Genomic DNA, 25,585 nt, shown 5'->3' on the forward strand with positions numbered 1-25,585 from the left:
TGTGAGTATATTCATCAACCCTGTTCCGGGTAGGATGCTGTCTTCAATACTAATATACAGGCAAAGATTCATGCTGAGCTAATGCTTCTAATAGAATAACCTAGAAATCTATTATTCTACGGTGGTACTATCAGCACTAGTAAAAAACTTTATTTGATTTCTGTTTTTCTCGTTTATGCTACAAATGAAGAGAATAGCCTAAGGAAAGTGATTTGCCTGTCATTTGATCTTTATGAAGAAATTACACATAATTAACTTATTTCATTTTTAGTAAGCTGCTAATTAGGTGATTCGTTGAGATTCCAAAGGATTAATTTTCTGGCTTCCAGCATGGAAGTAAAAAAAAATCCACTATTATAGAGAAAACAAAATCATCAGGAGTTCTTGAGCCCCCAAAGAAAATAAATGATTGAACAAAAGGATTGCAATGGGAGGCTTTAATCTGAGCATTTAAAGAGAAACAGAGACTGATGAAATCTCTTGATCAAAGTAACCAAATTAAAATAGAAATAAATTATTTATTTAGCTGAGGGTAACATTTTTCTTTGTGATACTTATTTTTCTTAGAAATCAAACCCATCATCTCTACTGTGTCATAATATTTCAGATTTCACAGCATGGATTACTCGACTCCTTTATTTTTAAATTAAGCCTTATTATTCCCAACAGATAACTTAACATTTAGTATCTGAAGGTCATTGCCATACGAACGTGAGTTGGAAAAAATAAAATTTAGCAGCTGTATCCCATTATACTAGTCAGAAAGGAAGAAAGTAAAGAACAAACAGCAGCGTAAGGTGGCTGCAGTGTGGATGCGTGGGACATGCTGAGCAGTCCAGTATTTTGTTGTAGGAAGAATCTGATTGCATATTGTTTTCCTCAAATTTTCATCTTGTATTTAGAATCAATGAGAATATAGAAGTGTTGAGAACTAGGACTAAATTGAGTTTATTTTATGTGATCTTCATTTGTTTGGTAAAAATAACTCATTTGAGGAGACAGATATGCTAGCTCTTGAATACTAGGTGATTTTAACGTTATTATGATGATGTTATTGAAGATTATTTACAAGAAAAATCTGAGGTTTTTTTTTTTTTTTTTTTTAAGGAACATCTCCCCCGTTGAATGTGGTTACCTTTCCAAATCTTAGAGTTTTGCTGCCTGATTTCTTTTGTATTTATAGCTTACGTGAATGTAGCAGCAAACTTAGTCTAAGATACACCTTTTAATGGGAGTTTATTTAAGCACAACTATATGAAAGTGAAATTAAACAGAAAACACTCTTGATAGTTCTAGCCCTCATAAGTCCTTAAGGTTCTTAGGGTTTTGCTTTTTTTTCTCACTTCTTCAGTATATGAGTGAAAATAGTCAAGAGAATTTTTTTTTTTTTTTTTTTTTTTTACCATCACCTACTAATGAAAGTTACAGATGGAAGGGATCTTGGAATCCTCCTAGTAAACTGTCCGTTGATTGGAAAGAAAATAAAGGTTTGGGGAGAAAAAATCTCTTGCTAAAAATATAGAACTAATTAGTGACAGGGATGAGATTAGAATCCAGGACACTAAATGCCTAGGTCAGTTCTGTTTTCCACAGTTCACCTCCAGGTCTCTGCACTCTGAATACTAGGACCCAGCTATCAGTTATCTCTTGAGTTAGGGAAGAGTTGGACCATGACACCATTCGTAATAGCCATCCACAATTCTCCAGAATTCTATGAAAAATTTTACTGGCATTTATGGAGCAAACTATGAAATTTCCCTCTCAATTCAAAAGTGATATTAGCAAAATTATATGATTAAATACCAGGTCAGGTGCTATTATCAGCCAAGTTTTGCCCCCTGGCCTTAACTTTGTATTTTCCAAAGTGACGTGTGCGTACTGCAGGAGATAGGCAAGATTATCAACTGGGGAAATGATAAAAAATACTAAAACCTTTATTTGTATAAAATTCCATTCTGTCTGTGTAGATATAGCTATAGTGTTAGAGTTATTTAATATAATTTGCAAATGAGAATAAGTTATTAGTGGTTGTGGAGCAGGCTCACCAGGGACTGGTATGCTCACCAGGGACTGGTATCCTCCCCAGGGCAGGACTCTATATATCTCTCACCAGTGTCATACACCCATACAGTCATTCCACTTGCATGGATCAAGTGAGACAGAACAACAACTTCATTACTCACAGACAGGCAGCAAGGGACAGCAGAGGGCTAGGATTCATAGTTAGCCAGTCTCCCAAAGCTCAGGAAAGCCACCCAGGGCAGATGGAGTCTTATCTGTACATACCCTATGTTGCGCTGTAGCTGAAGGACCCCCAAAAGCACATGCTGCCCTGGGTGGCACACCCAGAGGCACTGGAATTTCTGGGCTGAAGCATTCCAGGACACCTTATGCTGGGAAGGATGGGAGCAGAGACCAAGATGTTCCATGCTGCCCCTTATTGCAGATGTTGTATTCCCAATATATTCTGTAGTTATCCTAAAACTACAGCAAGAAAGGGGAGATGAACTGGGTCACCAAAGCCATCCGAGGATCTTTCCTGCACTGATATGTGTGTGTGTGTGTGTGTGTGTGTGTGTGTGTTATGTTAGAGTGTGATGTAAAAAATGTTTGGAGAGCAATATTTTAACTAAGACCACCTTGAGAAGGTAAGCCCTAGCCATTAAAAGGAATGACTCTAAGGTCTTTTTTCAAATTGTCATCACAAAACATCACACACTCTTTATTGGAGCATTTAATTTTCCTCTCATTGATTCTTCTGTCAGGTAAAACAAATCATATTTGAACCCTCCATCATCTCTGGAATGAGCTTGATAATTGTGTTTTCAGATTCACATGCAGTTTTCAAGGTCTGGAAGTTGGCTCCAATTATTATTCGGTTTGAGCAATGGAATAAAAGAAAAATAAGTCTAGTCATCAGTAGAATGTCCCTAATGATTGACCCCTGACATTATTGATACAATTTCTAGAGTTGCATGTCAGGAGAACTGACCTTGGCTAACATTTGATGGGGCTGGTCACTGCTTCTGCATGGTTAATATTTGGTTTGTGATTTTATCTTAAGTCTAGAAATGAGGAATAGGCTACAAAATCTAAATGCCATGTATTTTACCTTTAGGTAGCTGCTCCCAGTAATCCCATCCATGACTCTCTTATTGCATGTCATGCGTAGTGCTGGATAGATGGCTACCATTTCCATGTGTTTTTCAAATCATCACCTGATTCACAAGATGCTCACTGGCTAGAAGTATCGTAATCCTACCTCTAAAACAAGGTGTTAAACTAGTTTGGAATTTCCCAGCATATTTCAGGGACTTAAAACTGACTCTATTGTGATTTCTGTGCAGAGGATTATATTAACTTGAAATTTTCAGTCAAAATATTTCTTTTCCCAGACATATTTATTTATATTTTATTTATTTTACAGAATCAAATAAAATTAGGATGATTGTCTTAGTCGCCTTTCAAGAGCAAGAACAATCCACTCTGATTTTTTTAAACAACATATAGAATACAAGAAGAAAGAGTATTCTTTATTTTAAGTAAATGCCCTCATGATTGTTAATAAGTCAAATAGAAGTGGTTTTGTCACACAGCTAACTGTTAGAATTCAAGTAGTATATTATTAAAGTCTATTAGATCAGCATACTCCTGTTCAATTTTTTAGTAGTACGGTTTCAAATATAGTTTAAACTGAAAATGTTATATTTTACTGAAAATGTTATGCTTTATAACATTTTACTTTATAACATTTTCAGTAAAGCATTCTGACAGAGATTTTCTTCATGTTAATCAGCTTTTTAAATTAGCCTTTCAGTTAAAAGGAAAAAAAAACTCCATAAAATTTTATTTTCATCAAATAAAGACCAAATACTCTGCAGCCATTAGTGTTTGCTGATGTGTATGTGCATATATGTGTAGATACCTCGGCAGTGTAGAAGGATGTGGGCCAGATGGGGATGGGGGTCTCTGATGAAGAAAGTGGGAGGGAAGGGCAGGGGTAATGTTTACTTTTCATGTTTCTATATTATTAATATTTGAATACTTTTTCACATACCACTTGTTTAATTCAAAATTAGTAAACAAAATCGTCTTAATTAAATAAGGTACTTTTATGTGGCAAATGTATTTTAAATGCTTCCACCCAAGAAACACAAAGTGTTTCATATACATAATTCTATTATCATCAAAATGTCTGTCCTGACAAGTTATGAATTTGCATATAAATAACCGTGGCTATGGTTATGGTTTAGATGTGGTTTTTTCCTACCAAAACTGATGTTAAAATTGATCCTCAGCTTGTCTGTGTTGGGAGGTGTTTTGATACTTCCATTCATGGTGGAGAGTGGAAGGGGAGCACGCATGTGCAGAGATCACAAGGCAAGAGTAGAAGGTAAATAATGATAATTTAAACATGCCATATTTGGAAACTTATAAGCCTTTTGTTTTATGTGATGTAAAGACTTGTATCTTTGAATTTTGTCTGAACAAAGAGAAATTTTCTATCTGTAAATTAATGTGGACTATAGAAACATCTGTTTATGATTTGTCATTTCCCCTTAATGATGATAATGCTGCATTACATCCATGATGTTTTTATCCTTTTGAAGGTAATTTCACATACATTGTCTGATTTTTTGACCACTGCCCAGTTTAATGTCAGAAATGTTTCCAAGCTTGCACTCATATTTGGTTGTTTAAAGAAGATTCTGTCCTTAGATGTGGTTACACATGAAACATATATTTACTTCGGTGCACCAAATCAGTGAAACTTGTAGCAATTTCAATTGTGCTCATCCAAGGACAAAATTAGGTTTTAGGATTTAACCCGGGTGGCATAATAAAATATAAATAACATCTTTACCTGAGAGCAGCAGGAACAAAGAGAGAGAATCTGAAATACAAGCCACTACAGAACAGTAATAAGATGTGACCATGAAAATATTAATGAATGTTGACCCTCTGAAATAAAATAACTAAGAAAGAAAAAGAAAAAGAAAAGAAAATTAAGGGTGCTCCCAAAGCTGAGAAACAGTTCATGAATTTAAAAGCCCCTCCACGGTATCTCTTCTTTTATGGAGGGGCTCTTTGATTTACATATCTCACTTTCTGCACTGGCTGTAACATGTCTTATGTTTAAAATGTACATGTCTGTCTCCTTTTCTTTTTTTATTTTTTATCTTTTTTATTTCAAAATATTAAGGAGGTACAAATGCTTTTATTACATGGATACCTCTTATCATGCTTAAGTCAGGGTTTTAGTGTGCCGTCTCCTGAATAGTGTTCATTGTGCCTGATAGGTAGGTTCTTCCCTCTCCCTTCATCCCTCCCTCCCCCTTCTTGATCTCCTATGACCTTTACATCTCTTTGTGCCCATGTGTGCCCATCGATTAGCTCCCGACTACTAGAGTCCCCCTTTCTAATGTGTTACAGCCTTATAAATCTTTGATTCTTCCAGTGATCAGCATTGCCAAACCTTGCACAGAGATTAAACAATGGATACGTGTTCGTTGAATTCTACTGAACTTTTCAGCAAGGGTAAAATTATGTCAGCTCTAAGCCTACATATTGTTTCCTAAATGGTAAGCAGTTTCACTAAAGGGAAAAGAAAGGTGAAACTGATCACTTTCTTCAGTACATGAATAACCATAAAATGCGGTTGTGTTTTTTTCCAGTAGGAAATATAGTTATCCTAACCATAATCTTAGTTTGGTACTAAATATATTATTCACGAGACGTAATTATAATGAGTAGCTTACTTTTTAAAGAAGATGTAGTGATGTTAGCAGTGAGAGTGGAGCTGGCCGTTTCCCCCTCATAAAGCTCAGTGCCTTCCCTAGGCAATAAGATATGGCTTTGCAAGTGGAACATGTGGATAAAAAGATGAATTGCTCGCTATCTCGGAGCCTCATTTTAATATTTAATTTTACTTTAAGGCACGTCCTGGTACACTAGAGAAAGCCTTTATTTGCTTTTATTTTCCAGCATTAATTTTGTTGCTCTGAAATACACCAAGTACTTTACTAAGTGTTAAATTATTCTTAATATTGTGAATATAAAGTTTTAATTTTATGAATGAGTTTATATTCCCAAAGTCACTCAGTGCTGCAATAATAATACTGATTTTGAACCCGATTCTTCCCTTTTCAGCAAAAGCCGGTGGGTCGACGGCATGACGATTCATTAGTTTCCACTCGCTAGCTTAATTCTCATGTGGGGCTGTGTCTCTGTGTCACTGGGAGCACCTAAGTGGGGACATCAAAACTGCACACCCCAATTTCAAATTGTGCTTCTACAGTGACTAGATTTAATGATCAGGACCATTCATTTGGAGATGAAAGGACGAGAGCTGGCAATTACTTATCAGCTATTGCCTGCCAGGCATAGTATCAGATAGGTCACATGTTGCCTCATTTACTCTTCAAATCAACACTGGTGTTCATGTTTTATAGATAATTTGCCGAGCCTAAGGAAGGTTAAGTGACTTTGCAAAGATATCATCGCCAAAAAATGTCAGAGATGAGACTGAGTCCCAAGACTTGGTGATTCTAATGCCCATGTCTTTCCCTCTGACTCCAGAGAATCAGCGGCCACCAGTGGCGTCAGTTTAAAATCTTCAAGCAGTTGTTTTCTCACCATTGTCTCCCATCACCCCAGTTGCTACCCACAAAGCGCTATTATTTTGGCTGAAGACGCTAAATGCTATTAAAATGAGAAACAGTAAATGATAGCATTTAAAGACATTTAAGTCAGTCCTGTTCTTCTTAGCCTGACCAAAAGCTGAGAGAATAAATTGAGCTAGCTGATTAGGCAGAGGTAACACTAGAAAAAAAAGGTTTAGAAAACTCAAAAGGCAGATTTTAACTGCTTAACTGTTTTGCTCTAGGCTATTGTTACTGCTGCTCTTCAGAGAAGCTTGTGTCACAGGAATAGTAAGTGAACTGGATGATCTGAAAGGTGTATATCAAATGTACTGTTAAAAGGTCTTTATATAATACATCAGTAATAAAACTGCATGATAAAACTCTTGTAGATATTTGCATCATGCAAATGATTTTTCACTTTAGGAACCAATTTTTACTAATCTATGTGAAATTAGCTTTCTTTTACTTGTTTTACTTCTTCAAAGTGTTGATAAAATGCATTCTTCTATATTATTACTATTAATAATATTTTTGAAAATTTTGGGGAAAACCTCTTTTACTAAGCCTACATATAGTATCCAGATATTTAACATAACCCCTGATTCTTCTGTTGGTCTCTAAATGAGGATTATGTAGTTGAAAGAATGTAACTCTATGTCCAGGTCAACATTTCTACTCTTTGTATATGTTATGTAACGTATTATTTTGTTTCTATAAATAAATTTTCTCATAATCTAAAGACGCAAGTTGTTATTATATAAAATTTTGGGTAAAACTACATATCTTTTTCCAGTTTGACATGTTTGCTTTTATATACATTTCTTGATGTGTATATAAAATTTATGTGCTATAGATTCATGAGCCAATATTCATAAAGCATCCTGAAATTTTCCAGTGGCATATAAAAATACAGAGCTTTCATATTTACATTGAATTATAGAACTGGTAACAATGAAACTGGTATATTCTAAATGGGAGGTACATTAAATCCATACATTTTTGTCATTTTTTACTTTTATCTGTACTCATTTCATAGCAGAGAAGAATAGTCTGCTTAAATCTTTTTTAATAAGAGAGTTTTAAAACTTTACAACTTTATGCAAAAGCTTACATAAATTCCCCTTGCAGTTAATTGACTGAAAATGGACTTCTTTAGTCACACATAGGTGATTATGAAATGAATGTCCTTCCGTCAACATTTGGCTTCCTTGTTTGGATCAAATATATGTCTTCCTATTTGTAGATATTTTCCTTTCCTTTCCTTTTTTTTTTTAAACTTGTGAAGTGAAGTGAATGTTATGTATTCAATTAAATAGTATGTAAAAGGTAGCAGTTTTCACCTAACTGCACGACTTTATTTTGCTGGGTTAAAATGCTTGGCTAACATATGTTTGCTACAGATAAGGTGCCTATTTAAAAATGATGCTCAAAAAAGCTAGTCAGTGATGGTTTTTTCTATCTCATTAAAGACAATATATACTTTCTATCTTTTTTTCGTCCTTCAGCAAAGCTAGTATAGATGAACTATATTCAAATTATCCATTATACTTGGGAATTATGTTTAAATTTACCACTGAATTTCTGTGTTTGAATTTCACAGGAGCATCATAAATGCAGAGGCATCATATAGTTATTTTGTAGAGAGGAGCTAGGATAAGACCTATGAAGAGGAAGAAGCTTTTAAGAGCCCTGAATCTTTTCCAAAGTTTTGTCTATTCCTGCATGCTTAGGCTAGGGGTTAACCAATTAATTAATAAGCCATGAAAAAGGAATGTGTTAATTTTATGCCAATTAATTTTAAGAACATTGAAAAAAATGTTTTTGTTACTGCTACAAAACCATCATGTTTCTACAGAGAAGGACTTAATATGACGTTGTAAACAGTGTTGCAGACTTATTTTTGCCTGTGTCCCATAATTAAGGATTTGCAAGCATCAAAATTTATGCATGCAACCCTTTTCTTTCTTGCCATGTCTATCAACATTGCCTCTCCAATAAAATATATTAAATGCATAAGGGATCTGACAATCTATACAGAAATGAATGGTGTGTATGTGAGGAAGAGAGAGTGGAGGGAAATTAAGATACAAAATTTATTCTATCATGTTAATCTCAAGTCAAAACCCTCAAGGACTACTATACCTTATTCAATAAATTTTAAAATTTCTAGACCTATTGAACTTTGTGGTTTGTCCCAAATTTATCTTTCAAACTTTGTTTCCCATTTGCTCCTTTGCTCCTGTGAAGTATAATAACATTGATTTTATCACTTTTTCTCAAACATGTTTTTCTTATTCTTATCTTAGTTATATTCACTAGTATCCTTCAAGACATCATCTGTTCATTTATTATACTTTCAAGAACAAAAATGCATCCTAGCCAGGCTATAAAAATGAAGAAACACAATTTCCTACATGGAGGAGCCAATTGTCTATTGGAAGAGATATAGTTAACAAAGGCAAGGCACCAGGGTAAAAAACTGTTCTATTTTCAGATGATGATGATCAATGAATGATTGGCTCTTCTCTGCAAGAATAAAGGTGGCTATTCCACATTAAAAACTCAATATGAACCAGTCACAGAAATCCTTTTCCCCTTTCTGGTAAGTGGATAAGGAAGGCACTCATGAGCCAGTCTTGGTCAGTGAACTTGTTTGCAGTCCCGAAAGAGAGCTTGTGTTAGGATAAAACACACTGAAGATAATGAGAGTTGCAACTGGGATTCTACATGATACTTACGGGCACCTGCGACCACCAGGCCTCTGGATTTCTTGTGATGTGAGATGATAAATGTTTTTTGTGTTCAGTCCAGTTTGTCAGAGTGTTCTTTGACTTGTGTCCAAAGAATCCCTAACTAATATCAATACCATTAGAAATAATTAGAAATATAATATCAAAACAATTGAAAAAGACTCAAAACAGCTTAAATATGAAGTTACCTGAATTCTTGCAAAGCAAAAATATAATAGATAAAACTACTTGTGATATTTTCAACCCTAGAAACGTACTTTTTATGAGTTAAAAAAAACATTTTTCCTTGCACGTGGAATTTTTAATCCTAATAATAATGCTATAAATGCCTACTGTTTTGTCGGGTATTTTTGTTAAGATTATGACATTTGGGTTTGATCATAACCTTGTGAGGTAGGTAAAACAAATATATAATACTCCAATTTAAATGAGGAAATTAGTGTTCCTAGGAATTTCAGTTATTTGTAAAATTAAAGAAAATTCTAGAGTCCAGATATCCTGATTTTGATTGAGATAAGAGCTCTTTCTTTCTTCTCTGCCATAACACTTTGAGCTGATATGATAATCCTGATAGTTTTAAACCTATTTGTAAACCATGCACTGCCCCAATCCTTTGGTGAGTTTAAAGTTGTCAAGCATTAATAAGTTAGATCCCATTAAAAAATGGACTTCATTAAAGATATACACTGAGAGATGGGGAAGGAGCTGGAGTGTGAAAAGGAACAATCTTCCTGTCCTCCCTCCCGTCTACAATACCATTTTGTGGTCTTGGTACTAATTCACTCTTGCCACTACCATCGAGGGGGAAGAAAAGATTATCTCATATGCCTAGGTTATCATAAATTTAGAAATATGTTTATGTAAATATAATTTAAAATGTATAAATTATAGCATCTTAGTTCCAGTTATGTTTCTAATATGTAGGATGTTCATTTGCAGAGGTAAAGCCTTCACTTTGATTATAGATGTTAGAAAAAAATGTGGTAAGTGCTATAGAAATAAATGAAATACAAAGTTGCCCACTTTTTTATTTATTCACAATAAATATATTTCTAAAAATTTAAAATAAAATAAGCAAATGCAATTTTGTATAGAATTATTAAGTTCATTTTCTAATTTTTCTTCTGTGATGTGAAAATGACACAGGATTTAGAAATTCACCAGCAATAGAGCATGTTGATTCACACTGTGAAATGGTTTATGTTACAGTAACTTCCCTATAGTAGAGTAGAGTAGAGTAATTTTCCTATTCTTGGTGCCAGGTAATTTCCCTTGAAGGGAATCCTGAATATTGATAAGTATACTTTTATATACTTTAGAGTATATAAAATAATGCATGATTCTTTAATAAGATTAAGAAATATTCAACCCTCAATTTAATAAGGCAAAATTCTATGTATTCAAAATAAAATTTATAGACATAGAAATTCTTATTGTCTAGTGCTTTAATCGTGTGAGAGAGAGAGAGAGAGAGAGAGACTTAGACTGTTTTTCTTTACATTTGTGAAATCAAAAAGGTTTTCTACTACGGGACATTCATCTCTCCTCTTTAATGCTATCTTAAAATACTCCATTATTGGTATAAACTATGCATTTAGTAGAAAAAATAATATATTTCTGACATCAAAGTTAAGTACCATTTTTATTGTTGCTTTAAAAATCAGACTTGTACAACCCTGCATTGAAAACAGAAAATATTTGTTTTTAGTTAGCGTGCATAGGTCAAAGCATTTTAAAGTCTCTAAGCACTACATTTGATTTTATAAATTAAAGTTTGACCAATACCAATAAGTTCTTTTTACTTTAGAAAACCCTCTACTAATAACAAATATGATACTTTTAATTTGGCTTTTTTGCTAATATAAATTGATATTTTTCTCATAACAAGGAATGAAATTTTTTATCAGTTAGAACACAGAGGTAAACCAATGTATTTGAGCAATCTATCTTTTCAATCAGTGGTTATCTGTTAATTTTGGCTCTGTACCAAACCTTCAGATATTTTTCTTCTTTGAAGTATCTTAAAATTTATTTGGTTAGGTCACAGTGACTATTTTTAGGTGTTGAAATGTTTTACAATATATTGGGCTTGATATATCCTAATATATTGCCTTATGATTTGGGAACTAGCTTAGGTTTACACATGAAGATGTAGAAAATAAAAACATTGAAATGTATAGATGTTTTATATATTATATTAGTTCCTAAATATAATAAGCACAGATTATAGCTGCTTTAAATTATGTACTATGTCTTATTACTTTTTTTATATACAGCTCCTAGAATAATCCTAGAACAATGTACAAATTACAAAAAGAAAAATAAATGGAAGAGGTGTAGGAAGGAATGGAAGAAGGAAAAAAATCCCCATTTGAACAATCTTGGAATTTCACTATAATAGCTGTTTCAAAATTTAGAGGACTACAAATTATTTTTAAACAGAATGTTACGTCTGTGTTTATTATATATAACAATGTTCCTTTGTATTTATTTAATTAACTCATTTCTCTGGAAGACATTATTAAGGATGTACTTATTATAGTCTGAAGTTCTAATTATTCTTATATAATTTGCCACACAAGCTCACCTTAATTCAACAGTCTCTAAACTTATGCTTTTGCCCCCTCCTTTATAAATCAGTCAATCAGTGATTTGTATTGATGCATATTGGACCTCCAGGCAAGTACCCAGAGTGTTCCCTCACAGTCACAAAGAATCATTAGAACAAAAGCTTCAAAGCTAAATCTTCAGTGGTAGCCAAAAAGCAGATAAGGACTGTATAAATCTAATTCCCCAAGACAAAGAGTTCTGTAAGTTAAGGGAAAATGGGCAAGTGATTAGGCAACATGTGATTTAAGATGAAAGTCTTCTTTCAACGGCCATGAATAAGTCCCCTTTAAAGATATTACATTGTGTTCACTAAATAAAAATGTGCCAATTCCTCAATGATAAATGACAAATTGTTTTGCTTTGATTCAATCAACTGATGAGAAAAAAAAAAAAAGTGAACCTGTTAACATCAGCACAAGTCATCTGGTCTACCTCTTGCTTAAGGTTAATTTACTGTATTTTATCCCTAGATTCCTCAGCTCTCAGAAATCTGAATGACATAGCATAGCCCAAGAAAATCAAGACATTTGAAGTATGTGTGTAATATGTATCATGCTGATAATGTTGGTTTTATGAAAAGGCAGTTCATTCAGCAAGTAGTACAATTTCTGTGTCTACAATGACTATAATGTAACATAAATAGAAATAATTTATAACACTGCACTCTTTGGAAAGTAGACTTAAACACTTTCAAGATATTGTGGAGAATCTTCCCTCAGGACTAATAATGTACATTTTATCTAAGTCATAATTTTCATTAACTTCCCTTGTTAAGATAGTTTTTCCCTTTTCTAAACCTAATCATAGTTGGTATTTAAGTGACATATTAAATAAATGTTGTTTCCATTTCACCCACTGTCAAGTCAAAGGTCTTTGCTTTAAAAAAAAATGCAAACTAACTCCACAGTTTTCAGAGTTCTTCAGGGATTTCATGTATGCAGGAGTAAATAACTAACCGGTGCTATACTTCATGGCATTGACAAGTTCAAATAGGTTCATCGATTCAGTGCAATTTCCCTCTCTTAAAAAGACGAGGCCTTCAACCATGGTAGAATTCTCATTGTTAATTTATTTGGTCTGCTCTATTGCCTGTTATGGAATTATTCTATTTCAAGGGCAAAAGTATATTTTTCCCATGGAGGTAAAATATCCTAAATGAGGCAGTAGATAAATAAGTAATATGATTAATAGCAGTTAGCATGCTACATAATACTTTGCACAGCTTAATACAATAAACAAAAATAGTTTATGAATCTGATACTCACCTAAACTTTACTGAAAAGACTTGAGTTCTGTAAGGCCCAACCTTTGGTCCTCTGCATTGCTCTCTGTAGCAATTGGTCACTCTTATAAAGTTGGATACTGTAAACCACAGTTCTGTTGTAGCCATAGTATTTTGTACTTAGCATTTAGTCTGGTTTCAAGAAAGTCTTTTCTCATCTACCACTATTGGAGCTTTATAAGAACACAAATGACATCATAGTCTAATCAAAAAGCATATTTCACAGTAGATTGTAAGAAATAATTATTTCATGAAGAAACACATAATTTGTACGTGAGCAATTAATGAATACTTTTTCATAAAGGAGAATACGATTTCATAATTTGGACTGGTATTTTCATGAAATGGAATGTACCATTTTTTGCATCTTCCTCATTCAGATTTAATGAAACTCTTCCCCTTGCTTAGGGCTGTGTCTTGAGCAAAGTGGTACCACAAGTTGGAACCAAGCTGAGACTGAATAGCCACCAGTTAGTAGTGACATCTGGAGAGTTGTCTTCTGTCCTAGGAGTTCATCTAATATCATTGGAGATTATATCCTTGTCTTTCATTCAGCTTTTGACCTCTATCTTTTGCATGTATTAATAACAGTCATCAAAACCTGCTATCTTCAATGCCTACGATAGCTAATATTCTTATGTGATTTCTGTGGATTAGTTCAATGAAACCTCACAAAAATTCTGAGGCAGGTACTATTAGTACTCCTTCTGCATCTTCCCCTGTCACCCAGCTATCTACTGGAGAGCTGCAAATGAACTTGCAGTCTGACTACAGAGACCTTGCTCGTAACCACAAACCTTTATTTTCCTCTTGTTGATATCCTTGTCTTCTGTGTTCCTGAATCTGAACTGGGTCCTGAAATAGCTGAGCCCGGCTATGGGACCAGAACCCTTCCCCTAATGCAGGATTCCTCCTTACCATATTAGAGCAAGGCATTAGAGCAGTTTCCTCACTCACTAGAGGCTCTTTCTCCTGCCTGTTGACAATGTCAGTTATCCAAGATGATGGGATCCTTGGACACCAAACACAGCAGCAGTCAGTACTGATGTAAGCAATATTTTAATGATTTCTTCGCCTTTTCTTCTTCCAGTTTAGTGATTCAAGGTGATGCTTTGTAATCTTCTGTTCCTTAATTAGCACCTGTTGACTAAATGGATTAACAGAGCTCTCCTCTATCTCCATCATATTTACCTTGCTGGGCACAAATCTTGTTCGAGAGTCTTAGCAGACTTCCAATCAGTTTTCCTCCTGATACTGTCCATCTAGTTGACACTTTTTTGTTATAATTTCCTCCTTCTAGAACTTCATACTGTTAAATAGTTGCTGGATTTCAGATATATATTTTTTTCGGTCAGAACAGTAGGAAAGGAGTTAATAAAGCTTCTACTTTCATTTTAAGGACCCCTGAGAGATACTTAACCAGTTGCCTGCTGTGTAAATGTTACTGAGAATGAAAAACATAAAGTAGATTTACAATTTCAGTTGTGTCCACATCTATTCCAAACTTCGTGCACAATAACAAAAATAACACTGAGCACTTTAATGGTTATTTTTATGAAAAGCCTCCAGTGTGATTTATGTAGTAAATTAGACACTAAAAACTTTCTCAAAGCATTATTCTCTTTTAAATTCATAAATGAATGTACTCAGGGTAAATATAACTGGAAATATAGCATTTTACTCAAAAGAAAAAGAAAATCTTAGTTTTCAAGAAGGTGCACTTTTACTAATTTTTACTAATTACAATAATAATTCTTATTGTCATAGAATTACATATTTGTGAAAACTTCAAGCATAATTGAAAAATCAACTGATTTTTTTAAAAACAAATCTCAGTTTTGCATGGTGCCAGTATTTTCCTCTTATCCATAAGTCAACCTTTGTCCATCAAACAGATACACATTTTTATAATCGAAATACAATGTGGTAATTATTTCACCCTTAATTTCCTCCTAGAGAGGAAACCTTCATTATAAACTCACTGAGTAAACACAAATGAATAGTAAGGTGCAGTCAATGTCAACACAATTTGACCAATGTGTGAAAGATCTATAATTTTTGTTCCTGTTTGATTTATAGCATCTATTTTAATTAATGTAAAGGGTGGATGATGAATATTGGTATCAGTCGATGCAGGACTCCAACCTTACTACACGTAAAAGTGACTACAAAGCATTTTGCCCCGATAACAATAACAACAAGAAAGCAAATTTTATTCATCTCAATGAAATTTTCCCTTCAATAGTCTTAAAAAGCTATATAGTTATTATATTATACTAATGTTGCCATTCCTCAAAAACATCCCCAGGCAGTTTGGGAATCATCTTAAGAATTCATTTCTGAAAACCCATTCATGTACAGAATGGTCTGACTTGTTAAAACTATTTATCCTTTGATTGATAAAACTGAACTCAGAGGTCAAAACCAGCCTATAGAAACATGGTGTTTGGCCACCACAGTGTATTCCAAAGGGATTTTTAGGCCATTAGGCACATTTTGCTTACAGGTAATTGTCTTATACCTGGACCAGTCACCTCATTTATAAACCCACTTAATCTCTTCAAATCTGTGCTTTAGTTATCTCTGACCAAGCTCAATATTCAACTTGCTCTTCTACCTCTCACACTGATGTCTAATAAGCATCTCAAAACCACTCAAAACTGAGCTCTTCATCTTTCTTCATAAACCTACTTCCTTTTGAGTCTCCCCCACCTTCATAGACGGCATCTCTATTCCTCAGTTATTCAGATTGTAAAACTCGGAGTTATCTTTGACTTAATCATCAGCATTTACAGTTGGCTCTACCTCAAAAATATGTACAAAATCTGCAGCTTGCTGTCTCAAGCCCCTGTACTCTCTTCTTGGTAACTGCAGTGACCTTTGAACTCGATCCCCCTTTTCCACTTCCTTCCCTTGCAACCTGCTCTCAGCACAATGGCCAGAATTATCCTTCTAAGACCGAGGCTGGATCATTTCACTCTCTTCTTGCAGCCTTTCAGTGATTTCCATTTTACTACTGAAGAAGTCATGTCCTTAAAGCAGCCTTTAAAGTTCAACAGAACAGGTCCTCAGAACCTCTCACCCACCTCCTACTACTTCTCTCTCATTGTCTCTGCTTCAGCTACACTCTTTCTCCAGCATGCTAGGAACAAGGCTGCCCCAGGCTCTTTGCATTGGCTGTTCCCTCTGCCTGGAATACTCTTCTTTTACTTGTGCACATGGCTACCTGTCTCCTACTCTGCAAGACTTTACCCAAATGCCACCTTCTTGATGAGGCCTCCCTGACTGCCCATTATGAAGTAGAAATAGCTCTTCCCATCCACCTCTCTACCTGTCCCCTTCCTGCTTATTTATTTTCTTAATCCAAAAACTCTTACCTCTTCTAATATAATGTGGTCCTTATTTATTTGCTTATTGTCTACCTCCTGCACTATATTATAAACCTTGAAAGTTCAGAGAATATAAACTGTTTTGTTAGTTGCCATATCATTGAACCCTAAATGAATGGTTGGCACACAGGAAGCAACTGCATATTGAAGATATATGGTTCCTTCCAAAACTCATAACCTTAGGATATTAAGACATATCACTACTAATATTCAAAATAGCTCATTTATACACAGCATAAAGCCTTTGACCCAATTTATGCATGTTCATATATTTAGTTACTGTCTTTATAAACTCTCATTTATAGCTCCTTAGCTTTGATCAGTATCCTAATTCTTCTAGTTCAGCAATGACATCTAGTCCATATCTTGGCGCAAAAATAGTAATTAAAGGTTTTTTGTTATTAGATTTCAATATCCTAACGTTTCCTAAAGTTGAACATTTTAGTCTTAATTTCTCATTTTTCTACAAGTGTCTCCAGTGACATATATTTGGAAAGTAAGTTTTAATTCCTTTTCCAGCAGTGTGTTGACTGTGCCAGTTCTCATATTTAAAGACATGTGATGTTTTTCAATATTCTTTAAGCATTTATAATTTATATCACTGGATTACATTCTTTCTTAACTGCTAATCCTATTGCCTAAAACTTCTTATATAAGGCAGTCCTGGAGCCCTTTTCACTCTTTTTATATGTTCAATTTACCAGATTCCCTTCTATCAGAGATACTTTTTATTATTATAAGAAAAAATAAATCTCTATGGATGTCATATTGTTTGTTTCTTCTTTTGTCTGCATGGCCACTATGTGTTCGTGGATATTTATTAATTTTGTGTAGTGAGTGTACAGACATGATAATGAATTCTCAGCTACTACTCCCTCAAAATGAAATTAGCACAGAGACCATTAAGGCTGAGGCAACAAAATTCTATGAAAAAGTATACAGGTTGGGGCTGTAGAGGTCAGAGAGGGTAAGTAGTTTTCTTGGACACGACTAAGGGGTTGGATTCACTGGTCAGAAGGATTTCCAACTGAGTGTCAGGGAGCCCAAACTATCCAAAGTTATATTATACCAAACAATGAAGGATGTAGGAGTAAAGAGATAAAAAATAAAGATTGTGGTAAGCCAATAACAGTCAAAGTGCTGGTACTTGTCATTAAAAAAAAAAAAAAAAAGAAAGCAAAACTAAAATCTAGGAACCCAAGGAAAGACTAAGCAAAGGACCTGGAAGTCTAAGTCCAAGAACTGGAGCTATGCAGTGAAAATTCTTCCTTTAGGATGTCAGATCTTCTTGAGATCCTCATACTTTTTTTTTTTTTTTTTTTTTTTTTTTTTTTTTTTGATAAATAAAACCAAACGTTTATTTACACCAAAGAATTCCAACACTGGATCTTTCACATATGAAGGACAAAGTATTATATATATACACACAGCAAGGGGTGGCAGGGCTGTAACAAGAGATATAATTTTCCCACAATTACAGGTCTACCATTTCAGTTGCACTGGAGACAGTGGCTCTGCTCCTACCTCTCAGATACATTTACAAGACTGAGGAGCAGGTCTTCTCACTGGATGGTATGTGAGGGAAGGGGAAGGTAGGAGGAAAAGAAGGTAGAAACTTAAAATGGAATTCAATGTGGCCACATCTCCCATTAGCTTAGATTTGCTAGCATGAAATCTATATAGACAATGTTTATTTCTTTTGTAAAAAGCAATAAGTTATGCTCAGTAACTAACTGAATTCAAAGTGGCCAAGGCAAAGACAACTGAAAAAGATTTTGCCTTCCCCCTCATACCAGCTATGGAGCACAGCATGTTGGTAGATGAAAGGGGAAAAGACCAAGGTAACGAGCCCGGGAGGGAAGGTAACAACATTTTAAACTAAACTAAACTAAAACTAAAATCATAAGTGAGTAGATTTAGGGATAGGTTGGTGAGACATGATTCATACTGAACAGAAGATTTTAGGATCTGTCTGCATTTTGGGTAGATTTTCAACATCTCAATGTAACTAAGACACGCTTCCACTAGAGTCACCACGATAACCCCACTGAAGCACTTCTGTAAAATAAGTGACTAGCAGTAAGTACACTGCTCTGTAGATTGGATCCTCCCTTCCTTCCTTCTGCCTCCTTCTTTCCCGCCTCCCTTGAGAAGCTACATTTTTATAATCTCTGGAGAAAAGCATGAGATACAAACCCCCAAAGTGTGGGATGCTGGAGGAGCAATGGTGAAAATGGGAAGAAATCTCCACCCAAACGCAGTAGCCAGGATTGAGGCTGGTTTATCTTTGTTCTTTAGTGATGAGGAACTAAATTTGGAAGGGGAGAAAAAAATTTGTCCGTGAAATATTCCACCTGCAGGTAATTTTTCAGGGAATCCCCTGAGTTATGAAAAGTTCGAGTTAAAAAAAAAAAAAAAAAAAAGAAGAAAAGAAAAAGAAAATCAGCCTATTATAATTTTTTTTTTATGACTGAACTACTATAAATCCACAAGCAACGGTTCAGACACGGTGCTTCTGAAGTGTTTCACCCCTCCCCGCCAGGCGCAAGCTGCATCAAGGAGAGGGTGGACTCCCCCACCTCTGCTCAGGCATCAGGAGACAGACGGGGCCATTACTGCTGAGCGCCAGCGGCAGCTGGAACAGGCATCCCAAGGGGGTTGGCAGAAGCAATCACTGGTGAGCCTGCCAGAGGTCCAAGGGGTGAAGGGGTTGGCACTGAAGAAATCCCTGACATCATATTGGCGCTGCTGACAGGCGTACTGCCCCCTGGCATGCTAGATGAACCCATTCGAGCCTGGTCCTTCACAACAGTGTAGAAATAGGGATGTTCCATGGCCTCTCTTGCAGTGAGCCGTGACTGGTGGTCATATCGCAGTAGCTTGTCCAGGAAATCCAAGGCCTCAGGGCTGACAAGGTGCTGGTTTTCACTGTGGACAAAGCGTTCCCATCGCTTACGAGAATGTCTGCCCAAGATATCATTGAAACGTGGATCTAATTCAATGTTGTATTTGTCAATATAGTCATATAAATCTTCTGTCCCCAGAACCTTGGCTATCCTCACCAACTGATCATAATTGTCATGTCCGTGGAAAAATGGCTCCTTCCGAAAGATCATACTTGCCAGCATACAACCCAAGCTCCACATATCCAAACTATAATCATACATCTGATAGTCTACAAGTAGCTCAGGACCTTTAAAATATCGGGAAGCAACTCGGACATTATATTCTTGGCCAGGATGATAAAACTCAGCCAAACCCCAGTCTATTAGCCGTAGCTTTCTGTGTTCATGATCAATCATGACATTATGGGGCTTCACATCTCTGTGCATAATTCCCATGCTGTGACAATAATCCAAGGCCTTCAGAATCTCATACATGTAAAATCGAATATCATAGTCTGTTAACGTCTGGTACAATTGCTTGAAGTCTGTGTTGTTTACGTGTTCAAAAACCAAGGCAGGGGTTCGTGACACAGGGTCTTTTACAATATCTGCCAATGTGATGATGTTGGGACCTCCTCTCAAATTCTCCAAAATCTTTATTTCACGCTTAATTTTCTTCTTTTTTACTGGCTTGAGAATTTTAACAACAACTTTTTCATTATTTGTGATGTTGATGGCTTCAAATACTTCACTGTATTTACCCCGACCTAATTTTCGAACCAGCTGGTAGTCATCTTGATTTCCCCATTCCACCACATGTGACTCGTAATCCCAGTATTCTCGGGGTCTGTGCGTATTAACATCTGTGTAAACTCTGGCCCTGCTTGGCACGGGTCCCGACATGTCAGACAGGTTGGCGGACGAAGCTGGACTTGATGTTTGGAGATCTGGCAAGTCACCGTGTTCAGAGGCAGCTGGGGGTAAGACCTTGTTTCAGACCTGTTTTCTTCAAACTGTGGTGAAAGCGGCAGCGGCGGCGGCCGCTCTCCCCTCTCTTCACACAGACAATATGGCGGCGGCGGAGGAGGAGACCGAGATCCTCATACTTTTTAACCTATTTTGCAAAGTACCTTAAACTAACATAGTCCATGATTTCCTGACAACAATAAATTTTACAGATTCTTGCTATATGAACTCTGATAATTGAATGCTAGGTTGGTCTATCCAGTTTGGTAAACATGCTTTGCAATGTTTATCAAAATGTTCCATTACTTGATCTGTCCATTTTGTCCTTGCTTACCCAGGGATTTCTAAGAATGCTATCTGTACCCTGTATAATTTAACTCTTAAATCGTATGGCATTAGACAATAGGTATGCTTATCTTCTCACTAATAATAAATTTTCCTAAGATTAATTTTATCATCTTTTGCATAGTTACCTGTTCCAGTTGCATATATTACCTCATAAAATACAACCTCAAAACTTACTGGGTAAAACAGTCATCTTTTTTTAATCGCAGATTCTGTGAATCAGGAATTTAGGTAGAGAATATTGAGGAAGGCTTTTCTCTGCTCAGCTGTCGTGACTCAGCTGGCTAAGGAGTAACTCTGAAGTCTCAGAGCTGGAGCTGGAGCTGGAATCACTTGGCAGCTTTCTCATTCCCATGTTTGACAGCAAGTCTGGGAAGGGTCAAGGATATGCTCAGCTGGACGGTGGGCTGGGGCCCCCACGTGTGGCCCCTCCACCTGGACAGTCTCAAGCTGTTCAGACATTTTACACAACAGTGTGGGGCTCCAGGAATGAGTGTCTCTAGTCAAGGATAAGCTGTATTATCTTTTATGTCCTAGCCTTGGAAGTCACATAGTGTCACTTCCACCATACTCTATTGGTCATAGCAATCATCAGCATTCCCGGATTCCAAGGGAAGAGACGTAGACTGCAACTTTCCAGGGAAGGAGTGTTGAAGTATTTGCAGCTATAATTTAAAACTACCACATCACCCGAGGGCACACTCAATGTTCTCTACCCCTAGTGTTATCAGTAACTATTATTGTGGTATGTCCATTGTTATGGACTGCATATTTGTATCCCTCAAAAAATTCATATGTTGAAATCCTAAATGCCAATGGGATGCTATTATGAGGTGAGATTTTGGAAGGTAAATAGGTTTGTATGTGGTCATGAAGGCAGGACCCTGATGATGGGATTAGTGTCCTCATTAGAGGAGAAAGAGGCCAGAGCTTGCTCTCTCTGCTCTGTGAGGATACAGTGAGAAGGTGCTGTCTACAAGCCAGAATGCAGGCCCTCGCCAGACATCGGATCTGCCAATGCCTTGATCTTGGACTTCTTAACTTTGAGCTGTGAAAAATAGATGTTGTTTAAGCCAGGGTTCCCCAACCTATGGTGAGTTGTATAATTATTTCATTATATATTATAATGTAATAATAATAGAAATAAAGGGCACAATAAATGTAATGCTCTTGAATCATTCCAAAACCATCCCTGCCCCCAGTCTGTGAAAAAAGTGTTTTCCGTGAAAATGGTCTCTGATGCCAAAAACATTGGGAACTGCTGGTTTAAGCCACCCAGTCTATGGTATCCTGTTATAACAGCTCAGTTCTACTGCATATAAAGAAAGTTATGCAGTTTAATGATTATTTGCATATTTTTCTAATTGCATTTTGCCTAAGATCTGATTTTTCTTGTAGCATGTTCTTCTTCAAAGGTGTTCCCTTTGTTCTGTTTGCACCCCAAATTCATGCATCTATATCAACTAATATTATTTAGTTATCACCAAATAGATGTTTTGATAAAGCATAAATTGTACATCAACCTAAGAGTTATTTCTAATTCAATTGCCTATTTTTTTTTTGTATTTTCTGTTAACATCTGTATTTTATTTTGTAGTATCCTTATGGTTTTAGGGAAATGCTATACAAAAGAATAAATGTGTCAGTAATTCTTCATCTACTTAGGCTCAATTTTCTAGTGCCAGGTTTCTAAAAACTGCATCTAGCACATTCAGTTTCAGAGTTGGTTTCACCTTGGACATGCCTTTTCTGACATTGAAAAATGCATGAATCTTTAAATAAGCTTTTTCTGTTATACAGACCTTTCTCATTCCTGTCACCAGCTGATTTATGCTAGTTTGATCCCTACATTGTTCAAATTAGTTAATAATTCATAGTAGACCACTGAACAGAAGATGTATTTGTAGGAAACAAGTACACAAAAAATAAGATTCCAGTGGTTTTGCTTTTCCTTTTGATTAACAAATTATACAGATAGTCTCTCTTGTCAAATAACCAGGTTGAGAGGTTATGTTACCTTCTTAAGTTATCTTCTTCTATTTGCTTACATAAGCTAGTCTACGTGGTGCTGAGAAGAATGTGCTATGAAACCCAAAATACTTGAGTAATAAGTATTCATTGGAAATGAGTGTCATCATATAATATTTCCAACCTTTGCTAGTTTTGTTATTTCCATTTATGCATTGAACAGCTGGAAAATTTTACTTACGTATAATTGTATATTTGCTCACATATTCATTACATTCATATATAATCATATATAAGCTGTCAAAGTGCTCTGACTTTTTTTTGGTGTTAAAAGGGACTTGGTTTCTTCCTATATTATGTGAGAAATAGTAACACATGCTGTCTTCCATCATACTGTTTTATCTTTATATTATAAATCATGAAAATCAAGACAATGTTCAGTTATGATGGGTCATTCTCTAGCATTGATGGAAAGCAAGCTTCATGGAAATATTTTGCTTTTTAAAGTTCTATTGGTTAAAAATATTCTCACTGTTAAAAAGTCATTTAACATTGTTAAAATGTTTAATCTTGATATACTGTATCACAGGAACAAAAGAGGACATAAAGGAAGTTATACTTTTCAAAATACAAAGAAACCCTTGCAACCAGGATCCCCATTGCATCTTGCCCTCAGACATAAAAACTGTTAATGAATTTGGGATAATTTTTCCATTCTTTAATTTCTAGTCATTATTTTGGAGTTACACCTTTCTAAGCAAAGTGTTTAGTTTTTCCTGTTTTTGAGATTCATGTAAATAGAAACATAATGACTTTTCTTTTGTTTCTATTATCATATATTATTTTTGGGAGATAAATGTTTTAATTAATTAATATTTTCTATTATTTCATTTTCCCAGTCTACTTGAAGGTTATAACTTCTATTTCTATTATTTTAGTGGTTACTTTAGAAATTAAATTATGGATGTCTAGTTTATCAAAGCATAAAATTCATCAATATCTTTACATCCAAGGACTTTAAAACACTGTCCAGATTTATGTTATGGTGTGCAATATACATTAATTCTATATTTTGGCCTCACAATATTATTTTTACTCCTTTATAATTTAATATTTGTTTACATCTATGAACATATTTACCTTTTTTTTTTGTTTTTTACTTTTTGCTTTGCTAACTATTCCTTCTAGAATCTCAGAAGGAAACAAAATCCTTTAGAATTTCCTCTACTTTTAGGGTCTCTTGATTTTTGTTTGTCTGAAAATACATTGTAATCTGTATCTGATCCTCTCAGTACTTGAATTATTTGCCATTCTATTTCTGTTGGTTTTCATTCCCCCTCCTTAAATAGTTGGCTACATTTGATTAACTACTTTTTATCCTCAAAATATTATTTGTGCGAATTATTTGAAGTATATGGCAAAGGTCCTTTCAAACTTCATCAAGAATTTTGCTCAGCATCTCCTAGATACCTAGAATCACAATCATTATTTTAGAGGCAATTAGTTTAACAGTACTATTCAGGCATTGAACAGAATACAGAGTCAGTATGACAATCTATAGTTTCATTCATTTCATTTAATTTCCAAACTTTGGCATAATGTTTTTCATAGCATTCTCATTATTTTTTAAATGTGGAATGAATCTAAAATTTTGCCTCTACTTGAGCCTTCTCCATTTTTTTCTTTATCTGTGTCAACAGAGATCTGAGTCTCTTATCTTTCCAAAGAACAAGTTCTTAGAGTCACTAATCCCTCTCATCTGTTTTCTATTTCATTAGAATCTACCTTTTTTCATAATTTCCTTTTTTCTGCCCTCTTTGTATTTACTTTTCCTTTCTTTTTGTTACTCCTTAGATGAATTCTCACCTGATATTTTATTCTCTATTTTTAATATAAGAATTTAAAGCTATAAATTTTACCTAAAGATCCTCTTTAGCCATATTCTATAAGTTTTGTTATATAATACTTTAATTAATGTTTAGTTATGTTCAGTGTCTTCTGATATCAGTGATAATGTTTTATTAGTCGAAATGCTATTTAAAAGTGATTTTTAAAAATCTTCTGCAAACATGCACACACACCCATCAATGTTTACTTTTGAGTTCTAATATAATTGTACTATAGTCAGAGATATTAATTCTTGGATATCCTAGAGACATGCACTATGATTTATCATGTAGCTGGGTTTTTTTTAAAGTTTCATGTTTTCTAGAGAGGACAGTATATTCTCTAATTGTTGACCAAAGACTTATTTATATATCTTTAGATCTCAGAATTTTGGGTGTCAAGTTTATTTATTATTGTAGGATTAAACAAGATAATTTATTAAAATTTATGACATGTATATTAGACACATGGCAAACCCTCTTCAACTTATTGTTCTAATTAGTCTTTCATAAAGACCAACTTTATCCTTTTGATTTATTTAAAAATGCATTATTTTTGTGGAAGAGAGGCATATTTATAAGGAAATATGGCCATGTACCATTGCAGGGAATTCCCAGTTTTAAGGTGTGCCTCTGTATAGGCAGAAAAACAAGAACCAGTTAAATGAAAATGAGTGTTTGGCTGCTGTTGTTTCCTTTGCCAGTGGCCACTCTGTAGTGTCACAGCAGGGTAAAGATATGGAAGAAGTTATGTGACCAGATGGCCATGAGATCCGGAATGCCTAGAAATATAGTTCTAATTGATTCTGCAAAAAGAACTTTTAAAATTGCTGTAAGGCTAGTCCCAGCATGATCCAACA

General features: G+C 35.0%; 2 protein-coding genes across 2 annotated transcripts in view; one reads left to right on the top strand and one right to left on the bottom strand.

The window, feature by feature from the left end:
- The window catches only part of CNTNAP2 (contactin associated protein 2), a 1,217,706-nt gene that overhangs the window by 397,706 nt on the left and 794,415 nt on the right, over positions 1–25,585 (top strand). The window lies entirely within an intron of this gene.
- LOC138376884 (casein kinase II subunit alpha) lies at positions 18,051–20,636 on the bottom strand. Its single transcript, XM_069461505.1, has one exon. It carries the CDS (start codon positions 20,461–20,463, stop codon positions 19,288–19,290), a length of 1,176 nt encoding a protein of 391 aa, XP_069317606.1. The 5' UTR covers positions 20,464–20,636; the 3' UTR covers positions 18,051–19,287.

The sequence above is a fragment of the Eulemur rufifrons genome, chromosome 29 (assembly GCF_041146395.1).
Source record: "Eulemur rufifrons isolate Redbay chromosome 29, OSU_ERuf_1, whole genome shotgun sequence".
NCBI lineage: Eukaryota > Metazoa > Chordata > Mammalia > Primates > Lemuridae > Eulemur > Eulemur rufifrons.

Bases quoted from the DNA above. Each gene is read 5' to 3' on its own strand.
- LOC138376884 (XM_069461505.1), bottom strand. From the start codon at position 20,463: ATGTCGGGACCCGTGCCAAGCAGGGCCAGAGTTTACACAGATGTTAAT.